This window comes from Solea solea, chromosome 11, assembly GCF_958295425.1.
Source record: "Solea solea chromosome 11, fSolSol10.1, whole genome shotgun sequence".
Taxonomy (NCBI): Eukaryota; Metazoa; Chordata; class Actinopteri; order Pleuronectiformes; family Soleidae; genus Solea; species Solea solea.
In genome coordinates, this window is record NC_081144.1 from 772,501 (window position 1) to 788,621 (window position 16,121).

General features: G+C 40.4%; 1 protein-coding gene across 1 annotated transcript in view; it reads left to right on the forward strand.

The window, feature by feature from the left end:
* Positions 1–16,055, forward strand: part of hck (HCK proto-oncogene, Src family tyrosine kinase) — an 18,224-nt gene extending 2,169 nt beyond the window's left edge. Inside the window, exons 2-13 of the mRNA XM_058643538.1 lie at positions 3,735–3,874; positions 6,139–6,163; positions 6,882–6,975; positions 7,101–7,196; positions 8,073–8,176; positions 8,305–8,454; positions 8,911–9,063; positions 9,148–9,330; positions 9,456–9,532; positions 11,080–11,233; positions 11,848–11,979; positions 12,574–16,055. Coding sequence (XP_058499521.1) covers positions 3,743–3,874; positions 6,139–6,163; positions 6,882–6,975; positions 7,101–7,196; positions 8,073–8,176; positions 8,305–8,454; positions 8,911–9,063; positions 9,148–9,330; positions 9,456–9,532; positions 11,080–11,233; positions 11,848–11,979; positions 12,574–12,776 — 1,503 coding nt within the window. The 5' untranslated portion in view covers positions 3,735–3,742 and the 3' untranslated portion in view covers positions 12,777–16,055. The remainder of the gene's footprint in view (positions 1–3,734; positions 3,875–6,138; positions 6,164–6,881; positions 6,976–7,100; positions 7,197–8,072; positions 8,177–8,304; positions 8,455–8,910; positions 9,064–9,147; positions 9,331–9,455; positions 9,533–11,079; positions 11,234–11,847; positions 11,980–12,573) is intronic.
* The last annotated feature ends 66 nt before the right edge of the window (positions 16,056–16,121 follow it).

The following is a 16,121-nucleotide window of genomic DNA, read 5'->3' on the forward strand; positions in this document are numbered from 1 at the left end:
CTAATGGACTTTTTGGTGGGAATTGCAAGGAAATTTTCCCAGGAAAGTTCAGGCCAATCAATTCTAGGATGACTGATTAGTAAGAGGGCGTGTGGACGTAATCAGGGGGATTATAACCTGAAGACGTCTCACTGCCATCCTCATCTTCTACCACATGATCAAAATAGAGACCCTAACAATCTCCTCGTTAAACTGCTGTGACATTACGTCGACAACCCTTTATCAACTGTGTAATCTGCGTATAAATATCTGCACACTGAAGCTCAGGTGCAGTATGTGTGACCTGATCGGTTCTTTAACAGGACTTTCCTGCACACAGCTAAAATCTGCTCGTAGAGTTCTAAATATATATAATATACAACGTGACGTCATTGTGAAACGTCACCCGTAAAAAAGTGACTCCAGAGACTCCCGACCGCACACAGCATGGACAGCATGGACATTTAAAAGCCTCATTTTAAGGCTGATGTCACGAGGAACAAACAGAAATGGAACTACAACATCATCATTTCTCACAAATTCATATTTTTCACATGCTCAAGAAGGAGTGTCAGGAAACCTGCTGACGTTGACATAAAGCCACCGTTCTTACCGTCATAGAAAATACTGTGTAATGCCACTTCACTGTAAGACTGAAGACACTTTGGACTGGTGGTCTGGACCCACATGAGAACTTCACTGCTGTTCCCAGCCTGCTGATGACAGGACGAGTGTGTGCTGTTTGGTCTTTGGAGGTGTGAGGTGTGAGGACCTGTGGCTCAGCTCCATCACTGTCACAGCAGCATCTCAACGGGACCTTTGGAAAAGTGGTGACACCGTGTGCAAGAGCTGAATGCAACGCTTGGTTCACACTGACTTCAGTTTCCGCCTGGACACTGAAACTATAACATGTGTCTGATACCGACATCACCGATACACTTTTATTATAATAATAATAATTATAACTAGAGTCTGACAGTATTCAGCTGAAACACTGTTGCTTCATTTTCTTTACATTCACTGATACTGAGTGTTGTATCGGCTCATATCTGCTTCATTGTGTTGGTAGAAGGTCAATATCATTATCAACAAATCATTTCTCACAGATTCATGTTTTCACATCCTCAAGAAGCAGGGAACCAACATGCTGCAGTTGCCATAAAATCTCTGTCATCATTCTTTTTTTAAAGTTGTTGGAATATAATTATGCAAACTAATCATTTCTCTCTGTGTGTGTTTGCTGGGAACTGCGTGAACCAGACCTCAGACTCATACTTACACTTCAGTTGTGGACGGAAGTTGGAATTTCCGAGTAGTTAAATATATATTTAAAACACACTTCTGTGTGATTTGTGTCACAGTAAAACAGTTGTGCACGTGTTGCTACGCTGCTTTTATGCACTAAATACCTGTTTATTTACTGGTGTTGCTAACAATGGCTAGCCTGAGATACATTTGTGTCCATGCTTTGTTTTGTTTTGTTTTATATTTTTTCATTTCAAAAAAGTCCCAGTTCCGACTTCCAACCTCCGCTGTAAATGGAAAGCAACATACTTTACTTGTTACTTGTTACTGGTTACTGGTTACTGGTTACTTGTTACTTGTTACTGGTTACTGGTTACTTGTTACTTTGTTACTTAGTAGTTGATGCTAGCTTGCTAATGTTAGCTAATCGCCGCTAATGTTATGGCCGGTGTAGACATTAGCTTCGAGGTGACATTAGCTCGGTCGCTACATTGCTCTTTGCTCTTTTGTTTTTGTTGAAAATAAAGGCATTCATTAGTACACAGAACCGCGTGTATTTATAGTGTATAAGTACACGCGGTTTTCATTTGACAAGCTCCTAATATTTGTTAACGGCAGGGGATATTTGTTTCAGCTGCACCACCGTCACCCTCAGGTTTTCTTGTGTCTTGTGTTTGCTGAAGAGTCTAAAGGGATTTAAATAGAGAGTGAAACGGTCCAAAGAAAACCTGAGTTTCTTTGATTAGACATCTAAAGAGGAACATGGTCGAGGACCAGAGAGGAAAAAGGAAGCAAAGAGCTACAGTAACACCACCAGCTTTGACCTCAGGAACTTCCTGTGTCTCAATGTTCAGATGAAAGATTTTCCATTGCACTGACGGTAAAGACTGAAGCACACGTGGACACAGTTTGGCTTTTTAAAAATGATCGACTTTGTTTGTTTGTTTGTTTGTTTGTTTGTGATGATCTGAGCTGAGAGATATGATTCAAAGTATAATTATCATCTGTTCTCTGCAACTATGTGAACAAACATGTGGTATAAAACACAGAGTGTCTGTAAACACAGTTCCCTCTTTGTTCTCACACACACACACACACACACACATTTGCAGAGAGAACACAACGTATTCACTAAATAGTACAGACACTTAAAAGAGGAATTTGTGTTCTAATATTATTTAGATAAGGAGCTCATTCTTGGAATATCTTGATGGCTGTAATGATCAGGAATGATGGAGAGATTACATAAGCAGCTATAAGGTGTCTTTGTTTTGGTCACTCTTCCCCCCGTGGCCATCAATATCTAACGCCATCATGTGATATTCCATTTTTACACCGTCTCTGCCCATTTATGGAGGTGCCACGTCTCTGCTGTGTGTGGAAAACAAGTCATAATCTATATAATCTAAACACTGTAGGATTAATAAATGTTTGATACTCCCAGGAAGATGAATCTGAGGAAAACACACAGAGAAATAAACAGAAACAATGCACTAAAAATATTAGATTACTGTTGCAAGCAAATGAATTCATAATAAATATGTACTTTTTATTAAAGGCTGATTTATTGGCAAAGTATCTGCATATCATGTGTCTATAAAAACGTGTTTGCAGAATAATTAATAATTGTTTCATAGATTGCAGAGTAAGTATGAATGACTGAAGAAGTCCTTTTTAAACTTGTTTGCTTATATTTATAGTCAGTTATAATAACATTTATAGTCAAAGAGGAAGACATGAGGTCATTATTAAGCATTCAAATCCTATTGTATTAAACAGTATCCAGTTATTGACTTGTCACTTCTAAATCTAATAATAATCCATCGATGATGCTTTGACGTGTACGTGACTTGTTCATGTTTGTCTGAGCACCAAAGCTGTTGCCATAGCAATTTAGGTCTGAATCTGTAATTGTTATTATTATCATTAACTGACTGAAAATAGATTTCAGCTGAAGAGACGTGAGAATACGTTCTTGCTATTTTAGTTTGCTGTGTTATTTCAGTATTGACCACTTACATTACCCACAATGCAATCCATCTGTCAAACTGCCTGTATGTTTACGTCCATTATCCTTACTGTATATAATAATACATATTCACAGTGACAGTAGAAATACACTTTTACTGGTATTTAGTGTTAATTTGTGTGGCAAATTATTTATTATAAATTGACTGTTTTGATGTGTGTATGTATACATATACATATACATATACATATACATATACATGATATATACATGATATACCTGATGACAAGAAAACCATGATTCAAACACTATATACACTATATAAATTGAATAATGGGATAAATATAACCTACTGTATTCTTATTATTATTAATATGAAAATATTGAGTGTAGGGCCACAGGACATGGACTGGGGGCCACAAGTTGGACACCCCTGTCAGTGGCATTATAACATTTTGAGGGGGAAAAGTGAAGTTTGTGTTAACTTAAAAAACTGTCTGTGCTGCTGACCACCTGCGTCTCCCCGGCTGTTGTCCTGCAGGAGGCACCATGGGCTGTGTGGGCTCAAAGAAGGAGCAAGAGATTCACAGCAAAGACACGGATCGAGATGAGCAGCAGAACCGAGCGCAGGCGGCCCACTACACCAAAGACCCCACCACAGGGAGCTCAGCAAACAAAGCTGTAAGTAACAGAACACTGAGCAGTCATTTAGAGAACTGATCATGGGAAATATTGCTTTATTTAAAAAGTTGTTTGTTTGACTCTGGGCAGAAAACTGGTAATAACTTTTAAATCGCTAAATAATCTTATGCTGTTACGTGTGTAACACATTTAGATTCACAAATGTTATAATAATTATCATAACTTCATAATTTCACCTTATTACCACTGTGGTTACCAAGAAAATGAAATGGTGTAATCGGGTTGACACTGTTCATGTCCATGTTGTAACTGTACTGTAATGTAAGTGTTACCGATAAACAGCACGTTGCTTCACAAACACTTAAAACGCCCTAAAAAAAAGAAGTGAAAAGAAAATCCACCCACGTCAGGTTCACAGGGTTTAAAGACAGACATTGAATATTCTATCCATAAGTCCACATGTTTATATTATATATTTATATAAGTGTATCATTGCTTTTAATTCAAACAAAAAATGACATTTTACCCTTTAAATGTAAATGTTTAAACATACAGTACGTACAGAGGCTAAATAGTGTTGCACATTCATTTTCACCAACTATATAAACACACCTGAGCAAAAAGTGTGCAGCAAAATGTTTAAAGTCAGATTGAGTTCACAGTTCAAAGTTCACTTGGCTCCTTTTTATGAACAAAAACAAAAGAAAAACGCTCATTTTGTGACTTTATATCACGACTAAAAATGTGATATAAGTGACTCAACAACATATAACAACACATAAGAAGACGAAAAAAGAATCCTATGTTTTAAAGCCTGAATACGTGACCTATAAACACCCCCCCCCCCCCCGGGGTTAGGGTTAGCGCAGTATTATTAACCATGGGTGCACCTGTGTCCAACACACACACACACAGAGATTGACTGGCTTCAGCCATGACGCTGCATGCACCACAGTTTGATGTCAGTGGTTTAAAGTGCTGCAGCGTCTGAAGTGTGGTTCCCCTGGCTACTGTTTCCTGTGCTGACGCCAACACCTCGTCTCCCCTCAGTGAACAAAGAGGAAGTGACAGAAGCAGAACCAGCACACTGAAACAGGCCATGTCTAATCAAAAGCCCATAATTAAGCAACACCTGAAATACTGTTCATCAATGTCCAGTCACTACTTTCATTTCTCTATGGTTTCTTTCACCTTCGTGTCTCACGTTTAAAACTCACTGCAAACCACCGGCAACGGCCTGATTTTCACTGCTGATATGACCGAGTTCTTCCTTCCTGTTTTTTGGACTCACTGTGAAAAGTAAATGTGCTCTTTAAAGATCAACATATGAACATAGAAACGTCTTTATTTGCTTTCTTGTTTAGTCACGGATTCATATAAGAACGTCAGGCCATTGCAGGACACACAAGTGAAGAAAGTAGAATTTATTCATTCATTCACAATTTCTCTTTTACAATGGGGTCCAAAGCCATTTAGGCAGAGTTATGATGTGAATGCTGTAAACAGAGCTCACGACTGAGGTTTTAGTCCCAAAATGCTTTTATGTGAAAATTGTATCAGACCAAACATGAACGGTGGCATTTTTCTCTCACTATCAGGGCAGTGTCACATTTTCACACATAAGCACATCAACCGTGTGAAGTGTCACAATCCATTTCCACTTGTATTGGTTTGAGTGCTGCTCGTCTTCCTCGTATGAGCTCAAGCAAGTTTCTGGGGTTTTTGGAGATTTGTGCAGATTATTGGACGCCCTTTTATTTTAATGATCACCGATTTTATGAAGTAATTGCATAATACAGTACACAGCGAGCTCTGCTGCTGTCGCCCCCTGTAGGCCATTGCTCTCCAACAGCTGACCGCTACGTGAAATCTCTCACTGCTGAAGTTTGGGCCATTATTTCTTGCACACATAAGAATGCACTTTACACATCATTTAATAGCTTTATTTTGGATGTAACATGATTTTACCCACTCACAATATGAGTTATCAGTCTAATAACTAGTAATAATATTGATATTGGCTTAAAAAAAACAACATCTGTCAATCCCTAGTTTCCAATCTTTTCATTTGTCCTTGTGGGGGTTTGGTGCAGACCAACACGTAAACGGGCGGATGATGAAACTGACATCATGTGGACGTGGACACGTGTGTTGGACCTGGCCCTTACACAAAATGAATAAAGTTTATTCAGAAACATTGTTTATTGTAGCTTTGACAATAGTGAATATGTTCATATTCTCATAGAGTGTTGATAGAACTGTCTTCTCTGACACCACATGTCCCTGTCTCTCTCTCTTTTCAGAACAAAACTCAGTCCAATTCATACGGTGAGTCGTGATTCTGCCTTTACAGTTGATCGTTGATGATGTTGTTGTTTAGAGAGTTGAAATGAGCCGACACCACATGATTTACTGTAACTCAAGCCTCTGATGTTTCCTGAGTTTACTTAAGATGTTTTAAATGTGCTCTATCGTTAACAAGTGGAAACTTTCTGAGCTCACAAGTTTTCAAAGTTAAAGTCACTACTTCACATATCGTTTGGAATGAACCAATCATAACTATTTTTTTCTTCTTCTATGTTGTCAACTGCACCCTCGCCTGCACTGGCATTGCCAACAGTTATCACATGACCAAGCAAGCGCTCAAAGCCACACACGTCCAGGTTTAATAAACTCTGTGTGTTGGGTAAGACTGATTTAAAAAAAAAAAGAAAGAAGTGCAGTGGAAAGTTTTCAAAGACGTCTCTCAAGAACGTTCAGTTGAAGATTGTTCACATGTCAGGAACACGTGTCGAGCCGCCGCACACATGAGCTAGCCCCGCTTAAACAGCAGCGCGGTTTAGATGCAGAGAAACACACAACATGTGAAAGTACACAGCGATAGTCTCACACAGTCTCACTCTGGACTGCTATTATTAGCACTCGTACTGTACAAGGAAGTCAGGCACATAGTCAAAGTGCAGGGCAACACACACACGCACACACACACACACACACAATGTCCACAAACAAAGTCACACTTTCTGTCTTGCCCTCCTTGCATTAGGAGAGAGTATAGCCATGGCACTGTTCGACTACGAGGCCATTCACGATGGAGACCTTGGCTTCAAGAAGGGAGATAAGCTCAAGATCTTGGAGGAGTAAGTGGAAGATCAGCAGAGAGAAAGATTCTCTCTTCGTTGTTTGGTTTATCACATTTCTCCTCTTCTTCCTCTCTGTCTGTCTGTCTGTCTGTCTCTCTCTCTCTCTCTGTCTGTCTGTGCAGAATGGGAGAGTGGTGGAGAGCGATGTTAGTCAGCACGGGTCAGGAAGGCTACATCCCCAGTAATTATGTAGCCAAAGATACGCTGGAGGTGGAGGAGTAAGTTCACACACAAGTGAATGTATATGCACTACATAACATTTGAGTTCCACAATGTTAATATTACATAATACAACATAATTGATAAGTTGTCTGGTCCATTACATGTTGAAATGAGAATAATTTCAGTTTACAAAAACTTATTTAATTATTGAAAATATTCACATTTAAGAAGACAAAAACCTTTATCTTGTCTTATCTTATGTACGATAATGTAATAGTGTTCTGACCTTAACTACTGGCTTTGGCAATAATGGTGGTTCTACAGAAGGACGGTGTTTTGGTCTAGCCGGCAACATCAAACAAGATTATTCAACATTATTTACATTTTTGATATTTTCGATCAATATAAAAAATACCAAAGAGCAAGAAATGATTCATCTATACGGGGGAGGGACGGGGGGGCGGGGACAGGGGGGGATACCCGGGCTCAGGCAATGTGATTTGTTGCGTCACATCTGTTGCCGGATCCTTTTTGTGCAATTTGTGATTTGTGACGATGGCATCAGTGTATTTTCTTAAGAAGAGAGGAGAAATGGTTGTTTCTTTTCACTATCAACCATGGTTCCTGTTCCTTGTGTTGTAGAGCGACAGGCGACCTCTCCGTGCTGATGATTACCAGCAAACAGAAATTTTGCTCGTAATCATCACAGTTACAGAAAAACAAACATCAAAACATCAAATATCACAATCACAATCACAATCGTAATCATAAAAGTCCCATAAATCAGCAAGAACTTCTATAGGTGTATTAAAGTTAAGGTAGCGTATAAGGTTAAAGGAGGCAGTAATGCGTCATAGTGGGTGCCAGCTGACATAAAACAAGAAGAAACACTATTATATTCCATACTAACTCATGGGTTTCCTGTTTTTAAGGTGGTTCTTTAAGGGCGTGAGCAGGAAAGATGCCGAGCGGCAGCTGCTGGCCCCAGGGAACAAAGTAGGATCCTTCATGATCCGAGACAGTGAGACCACCGTGGGTGAGTGAGGCCTGAAGCTACAAAGAACTACTGGCAGCAGAGGTTCCACCTGAAAAACAACGTAACTTTGGTGCTGAGTGAGAAACAGAAACTTCACTTTCTCTTTCTTTCTTTCTCCTTTACCACAGGCAGCTATTCTCTATCCGTGAGGGACCAGGACGCCCAGGCCGGCGGATCAGTCAAACATTATAAGATCCGGACTCTGGACAACGGAGGATTCTACATTTCACCCCGCATCACCTTCAGCACCCTGCACGAGCTGGTCAGCCATTACAAGAGTGAGTTCAGCACTGCCAGTTATTTAAAGCGACACAGTGCAGGATTTGCTCTGGGGTTCCCCCTACAGTTGGGAACCAGTATTGTCTGCTATGTTGCAGTTACACATGCATGTCTTCACTTTGACACAAATAGTCACTTGCTCTGAAGGATGAATGATGAGTAATTGATTGGTCAAAGGTCACCTGACCTCACAAACTAGGTTTTTGGTTGTATAAGATTTACATGCTGATGAAATTTGACTCCATCTAAGACAAGAGGGTAAAATGGCGACATATTACAAGGTTGTGTTCTGTGTCTTAACGCTTTATCCCAACTGATAATAAGATAAGTCCATCGCAGGGTCAAATTATAGTGTCCAATTAACCTCTGCATGTTTTTGGACTGTGGACAGGAGAAGATGCACACACACAGAAAGGCCCTCAGTTGAATTCTTCTGTTTTTTCCGCTGATTGCAGAGCAGGGAGATGGTCTCTGCCAAACCCTGACCAACGCATGTCTAAGTCCCAAACCTGAGAAACCCTGGGAGAAAGACGCCTGGGAAATCCCTCGATCTTCTCTCAAACTGGACAGGAGACTTGGTGCAGGCCAGTTTGGAGAAGTCTGGATGGGTGAGTTTGTAGAATCCAGTTTCTGAGGCTTACGGGAGGTTTGGAACTCATTCTCTAATTCGCCCGTTGCTCTCTTGTTTTCAGCTACGTACAATAAGCACACCAAAGTTGCAGTGAAGACCATGAAGCCTGGCAGCATGTCTGTGGAGGCGTTCATGGCTGAGGCAAACCTGATGAAGTCCATTCAGCACGACAAACTGGTCCGACTGCATGCTGTGGTCACCAAGGAGGAGCCCATCTACATCATCACTGAGTTCATGGAGAAGGGTGTGTGTGTGTGTGTGTGTGTGTGTGTGTCTCGCCTGTTTAAGCATAAAAAGCCCTTTGATATAATTACAGAACAAAAAAAATCAAAGTATTTAACATCCTTGTCCATCGCTCACTGTCTGCAGGTAGTTTGTTAGACTTCTTAAAGAGCGATGAAGGAAACCGCATCACTCTCCCCAAGCTCATCGACTTCTCTGCTCAGGTGAGAATTACTTTCACTCCTTCACTCCTCACTCCTTCATTCCGAACATCAGCTCGTCAGAACTGATCCTCACATTCTAGCCATTGTTTTGAGAGAGATTCACTTATTGTCTGTGCCATCAGCATCAACATGTCCACAACAATCAGCCTCCACAGACACTGCCGAGGGCTGAGAAAATGAGAACCCATTAACGAGTGTGACAGTGAGGGAGTTACGTATCATGCCCACATTTAAATACAAAGAACAGAGAGGGGAAGGAAGAGGAAGAAGGTTAGAGCCGCCTGATTTCATTCAGTCCTGCCGTGAGTGAGTTTGAGATAAGTTTGACAGGTTGGTCTTATCAGGTGCTACCACAAAGGAGATGGTACACGGTGTGACTGAATCCTCACGCATGTCTGTTTGTATCAGTGTTGGGTGACACATAGCAACTTAAAGAAGATGCTGCATTTTGAAGACATATCACTGATAAAATACCCTCGTGATCTCCTGATATCGGCTCTGCTGTCTCGGCTGAAGCCTTTAAAAATCCACTGATAAATGTATTTAGTCAATCTGGCCATTGTCATCAACTGTCTCACTTTACAACTTTGGCTCTTTTACTCTTTAATTCCTAATAACTGCACTAATAACACTTCAGGAACAGTGGTGAGCGCTGGTGCCTCAGAGTAAGAAGATCCCGGTCAGTGTTGAGTTTGCATGTTCTCTCTGTGTTTGTGTGTTTGCTTCAGTTTACTTCGACCACTTCTACCAAAACATGTGTTTGGGTAATTCTTCATGACATTCAATCTGGAGTTGGTCCCCGGGCGCCCACTGCTTCTAGTTCTAAGAAGGCAGAGTTGGACGAGTGACCAGGATGTACAGGATTGGAAATGAGCATCATGGAGGGACAACTCAGGTTGAACGGTTTGGAAATACAGCAAGAGAGTCAAGGTTCACATGGTTTGTCCACAAGCTGAGGAAGTTTTATTATTTTGGACAAAGGGGCGTTGAAGATGGACCCCAGTGAAGGTCCATGGATGTTGTGTAGGATGACAGTTGGTGTAAGAGGGAGGTAGATGATCCGCTGTGGCGACACCTAAAGGCAGAAGATCCTTACCTTAGCTAATTAAGAAATTAAGGATTGTGTGGTTTGTGCTGTGGCTAGCATTGTTGCCTTACAACAAGAAGGTTACTGGTTCAGATCCCAGGTTTGACTGGGTTCTCCTCAGGTACTCTGGTGTCCTCCCATGGTCCTCCAGTGCAGACTGGGGACGAGGTTACCAGGACACTCTAAACTGACCGTAGATGTGAGTGTGAGAGTGAATGGTTGTCTGACCTGTGTTGGACTGGAGATCTGTCCTGGGTGTGACCCTGTGGTAGAAAATAAATGGATGGTTGTCACACTTCAACTTTTTTACCACTTCATTTCAACAAAACTGGCACAAAAGTCTGTCAAACATAAGAGCAGCACTGTTTTGTTTCCACTCACCAAATGCACATAGTACATGAGAGCATGGGGAGTGTTTGATGCTTGTTTTGGCTCTCACACACTGACTTGTTGTGTGTAGACTGCAGAGGGCATGGCCTACATCGAGCAGAGGAACTACATCCACAGAGACCTGAGGGCAGCCAACATCCTGGTCAGCAAAGCATTAGTGTGCAAAATAGCTGACTTTGGCCTCGCTCGGATCATTGAAGACAACGAGTACACAGCCAGAGAAGGTATTCACACACACACACACACACAGTTCTCATGGCTGAGCCAGGCACCGTCAGCAGAAGTGTTTAAGAAACTGGGGAACAGAAGAAATGGGAACAGTTACTGTTTCAGTTCAGGGGGAAATGCTCTGTCGGTGGCAAAAATAGTCACATGAAGCTGAGTGTGACTTTATCAGACAATGATCATCAAACAACAACTTTTCTAAAGACATTTCTTCTTGATCCTACTTTGGTACATTTCAGAATCTTTCGTTTAAAACTGTGTGCAGTGTTTTCTTGTCTGGGATTTACTCTTAGGTTGGAACAGACTGTAACTTCTGTTTGTTTCAGTTACTAGATTAAGGCTTAAATGCCTGTCCTTTATAGAAATGCGCCCCTTAATGGAAGTAAATGGAAGGACAGCTGTTGAGTCTAACATTCACAGTTTACGATGTTAAGTGTGTTTAACAAGTGTTACGTGTTTAATCATCGTGTTTTTCAAATATTATAACACAAAATAATCAGCACTTTGTTCAGGGATGCTTGCTTTTTTTAGTAGGTGTTGAAAAAAAAGTCACATTTTGTTTAATTCTTTACATTTTTAATGTTTAATATTTAATGTGTTTAAAAAAAAATAGGAGCCAAATTTCCCATCAAATGGACGGCACCAGAGGCCATCAACTACGGATCCTTCACCATCAAATCTGATGTCTGGTCCTTTGGCGTCTTATTGACTGAGATTATCAGCTATGGACGCACACCATACCCAGGTACGTCAGTCATTAACACCAACGTTCATACAGACATGCTTTTTTTTCAGGAATGTCTCTGAAGCAAGGACTTAACAGGTGCAGTGTGTGAACAACCATTTTGTCCCGTTATCTATTACATAACCTTTGCACAGCAATGTGAGCAAAAGGCACACAATTAAAAATAATTTTTGACTCATTATTTAAATTAGGGCTGCAAAAAGCAATCATTTTCAAAATTGCTTAATGTTTTGATTATTTTCGTCCATTAAATGTGAGAAAATGTTTCCCAAACATCGTCTTGTTTCGTCCACAAAACACAATTAATGAACAATAAGAAAGCTTTTTGTAATTATTTAAAAAAACAACAACCTCAAACTGATTCATAAATTATCAAAACAGTTGGTGATTAATTTAGTGATCGATTAATAATTGATTTATCATTGCAGCCCTAATTAACTAAATTAGACACAATGTGACTGTGATAACAAAAAAATGACATATCATAGTAATAAAAACAGATGGAGTCAAAATGTAGTGACTCCATCATTTGTTTAACTGTCTTTACATTAAGATGTTGTTGCTCCACACAAACACATGCTCTTGTCTTACCAGGGATGACCAACCCAGAGGTGATCCGGTTCCTGGAGAAGGGAAGCCGAATGCAGCGCTTGGAAAACTGGCCCCGGGAACTCTATGACATCATGCTGGAGTGTTGGAAGAACAAGCCGGAGGACCGTCCCACCTTTGACTACCTGCAGAGCGTCCTGGGAGATTTCTACACAGCCACAGAGAGCCAGTACCAGCAGCAGCCATGAGACGCCATGTCTCCTGTGACAGTATCGTTTTCGTCATAATTAGTAGCAAGTGCAATCTTTTACATGCAGGAGCTGCAGTCTCTCTTTCTGCTTGTCAATCATACGTACGTGGTCATTGTATCTTATGGTGGCTAATTGAAAAAGCTACTCCAAGCCACCAGCGGTTAGGTGAAGTAACCAACCCAAATACAGTTAAAGCACACAGCAGGATAGTGTATACTTTCCCATATTATAAACCGGGTTCCCACAGGTCCTTGAAATCCTTGAAAGTTCATTTGATATTTAGGTAAATGTTTCCCTTGTTTGTTATGAAGCAACTGCTGTTTCGTGGCCTGCATCACTTGGTGTACGTAGACGAGGCCGACGCAGAACAAACGTCGAGTCGTAAATGGGATTCCATGCAGAACAATGAGTGAGCAACGTTACGCAAGAGAGAGCAAATGGCATGATGTCTGGGAAATGAAAATTCCAAGATCTCTGTCTCACCAAAGAGAATGACAAAGACTGACTTTGACCAAGATCCCAAGGACAATCACTCGTCCAGATGCAGAGCGTGCTGCAAATCAATAAAAGTGGACGCCATGGACGAGTTACCCTCCCAGCTCAAGCTGTGTCAGCACATTCAGTGTTTTGGTCCTGGAAAGTGCTTGAAACATCCTTGAATTTTCTACCAAGGTGTGGGAACCCTGTATAAATTATTCTGATTGACTTTTCAATATAAACAAAACAATTTTAAACATTGTGCAAGGTCACTGACCCTAAACTAGGCCTGACCCTAAAGATGTTTCCATTGGGCTCTTTAAATCTAACATTTTTGTAATTTTACCAAAAGAATAAGCAAAGAAAAATATATCATTATTTGTTAATATTGTGATACCACAGTCCTACCTCATACTTGGGTATGGTGTGCAACACAGTCAATACTGTAAGTGTTGATGTTCTGTAAAGGTTTGGTCATCAGTTGATACGACTTCATTAGGTGGAGTGGATGTTTTGTTTTTTGTTTTTTAATCAGTCTTTATGAATCCTGTAGATGGGTGCATACTGTATGTGTTACAGTTATAATCTTTGGGATTCTCACCCCAACTGGTTGGGGCAGATAATCCACCAGCACTTGGCTTCTGTCTGTTATGTAAACAAATACAATCAGCATCCACTCCCGGGTCAGACGCCTCTGTGATTGAGGTGCTTTTATTGACGCCAGTGCCGATCAGCAGTAATGTGGGAATTTTCTTTTCTTTCATCTTTAAATGTACTAAGTTTATTTTGACAGTCTAGTTGTGAATCCTTTCACACTTTGTGTTTATCTTTAATATTGTATGTTTGTTTCCTTATTTTAGTCAAAGGAAGGGTCACTGGCTGTGTTTGTTTTGGCTAAGGACCCAGACAATCCACTCATGTGCCAACAGAACCTGCTCCATTGCTCTGCCGTCGCCCGCCATACCATTTCTGTTCAGTCAATAGCATTTGAGGACACCTTTGAAGACCTGTCTTCATAACATAGAGTTCCAGTAGCTGACGTCAATCCAGGTACGCAACAGATGGAAACAAGGCGCGCATTGTGGCAGGAAGCCGCGATATTTAAATCTATTGATCCATAAGCAATACCAGGCAATGTGCAAGGAAACTATTCACCGCTTGTGTTCATAAAGGGGGGGTGGAGTGGCTCAGTGGTTAAGACCGGTACCCTGTGTGCCAAAGACATCATGGTCGCAATGGTCGCAAGATTGATTCCACCCCTGGCTGATTGTACTCAATTCCATTGTAAGTCGCTTTAGATAAAAGCGTCTGCGAAATGACATGTAATGTAATGACATGTAATATAATGTAATAAAAAGTGAAGGTGGCAGATTGTTCTTGTGCCCTGGGCTGCCACAACAGTTGGGGCCACACAAGCAAGTTCCCTTTCACTGGATCACAGCCATAAAAAGCCATCAAATGTGCTCAAAGTGAGCATAGATGATGGAGAGATGTGAATCCACAGGCAAAGGACTTCATATCGATACAGAATCCAATGTTTCTTATGAAGTACTGCAGGTATCGTGTCTGTTCCACCAGCTGTGTACATGAAAGGAGTCATGACAAGGCTCAGTTATATCAGGTATACATCAGATTCAACGTGCACACTGAACTCTGCACTGGCGCTGTTCGTTTGTGTAGAGGCTTTTCCTGCCAACATGGCTGTGTAAACACACTGAGTCACATGACGTCTGGAGCTCTGTAGACTCAGGAGGTCAAAATATCCATAAACCTGTTCAACTGTAAAAAGTACCTATAAGCAGTGACTAGACTGTTAAATGTACAGAGTCCGGTGGACTTCACAAAGTGCAAGACAAATAGCTGATTATGCTTATATCTTTAATTTATATTATATTATATAGATTGTTCTTATTTCAGCATTACTCCTTGAATGTGCCTTTCATAGGGGTTGTTTCTGTCAGAATAAACATTTACAAATGATTCCATATGCTCTGTATACAGAGACTGATGCACATAGGGAAATACAAGGATTTAGGATTTGGGAATTTAGGGGCATTTCAAGGTACTTTGGGGACCCAGGTAAGGGGGGCCTGGGGGGAGGGCCCTTTACTGAGGTTTATTAACTTCATTATTATCATTATTATTGTTACTATTTTACTTCCTGAAGCATGACAGCACTGAGTGAATCATATGTATGGAAGTCCACATGAGACAATGGCTTTCCTCCATTATAATTGATTGCACAATTAAAATATTATCTAAATATGTTTATTTCCAAATGTACAAATACAATTGGTGTTACAAAGACAGCATATGTGTTATGTTAGCTCAATTGAATTGACATTAACTAATAATGTTTGCTGATTCTCCTCGCCCATCAAATGTCATAATAGAGAGATTATGATGTGACACACATTTCACATGTTCTGGTCTTATTTGTGTATTTGTGCACTTACCACTGCAGTGAACATCATTGTATGTTGAGCTAATGAGTGATTGTTTTGTTGAACTCATGAATAATAACCATGCTATTATGTTTCTACGCTTTTGTTTTCAGCATATTGTAAATATAAGAGTTATAAGAGTTATTGCACAGTCACGCACTGCTGAAACGATAATGTGTTGAAGATATAAAAATAATGAATTCAAAGAACTGAGGAGTGACAATATTGAATGAATGCCCAGTGCTGTACATATATTCATTAAGGTATATTTTCTTTGTCAGTGTTTATCTTTGTGCTTGATTAGACTCTGATTTACTTTAAGACTGTGATTTTCTTTTCAAATAAATCATTTTAAAACAAATATTGAGTTTTTCGTTCAATAAGATAATTTAAAGTTGCACATGCGATGACTAAGAAATAT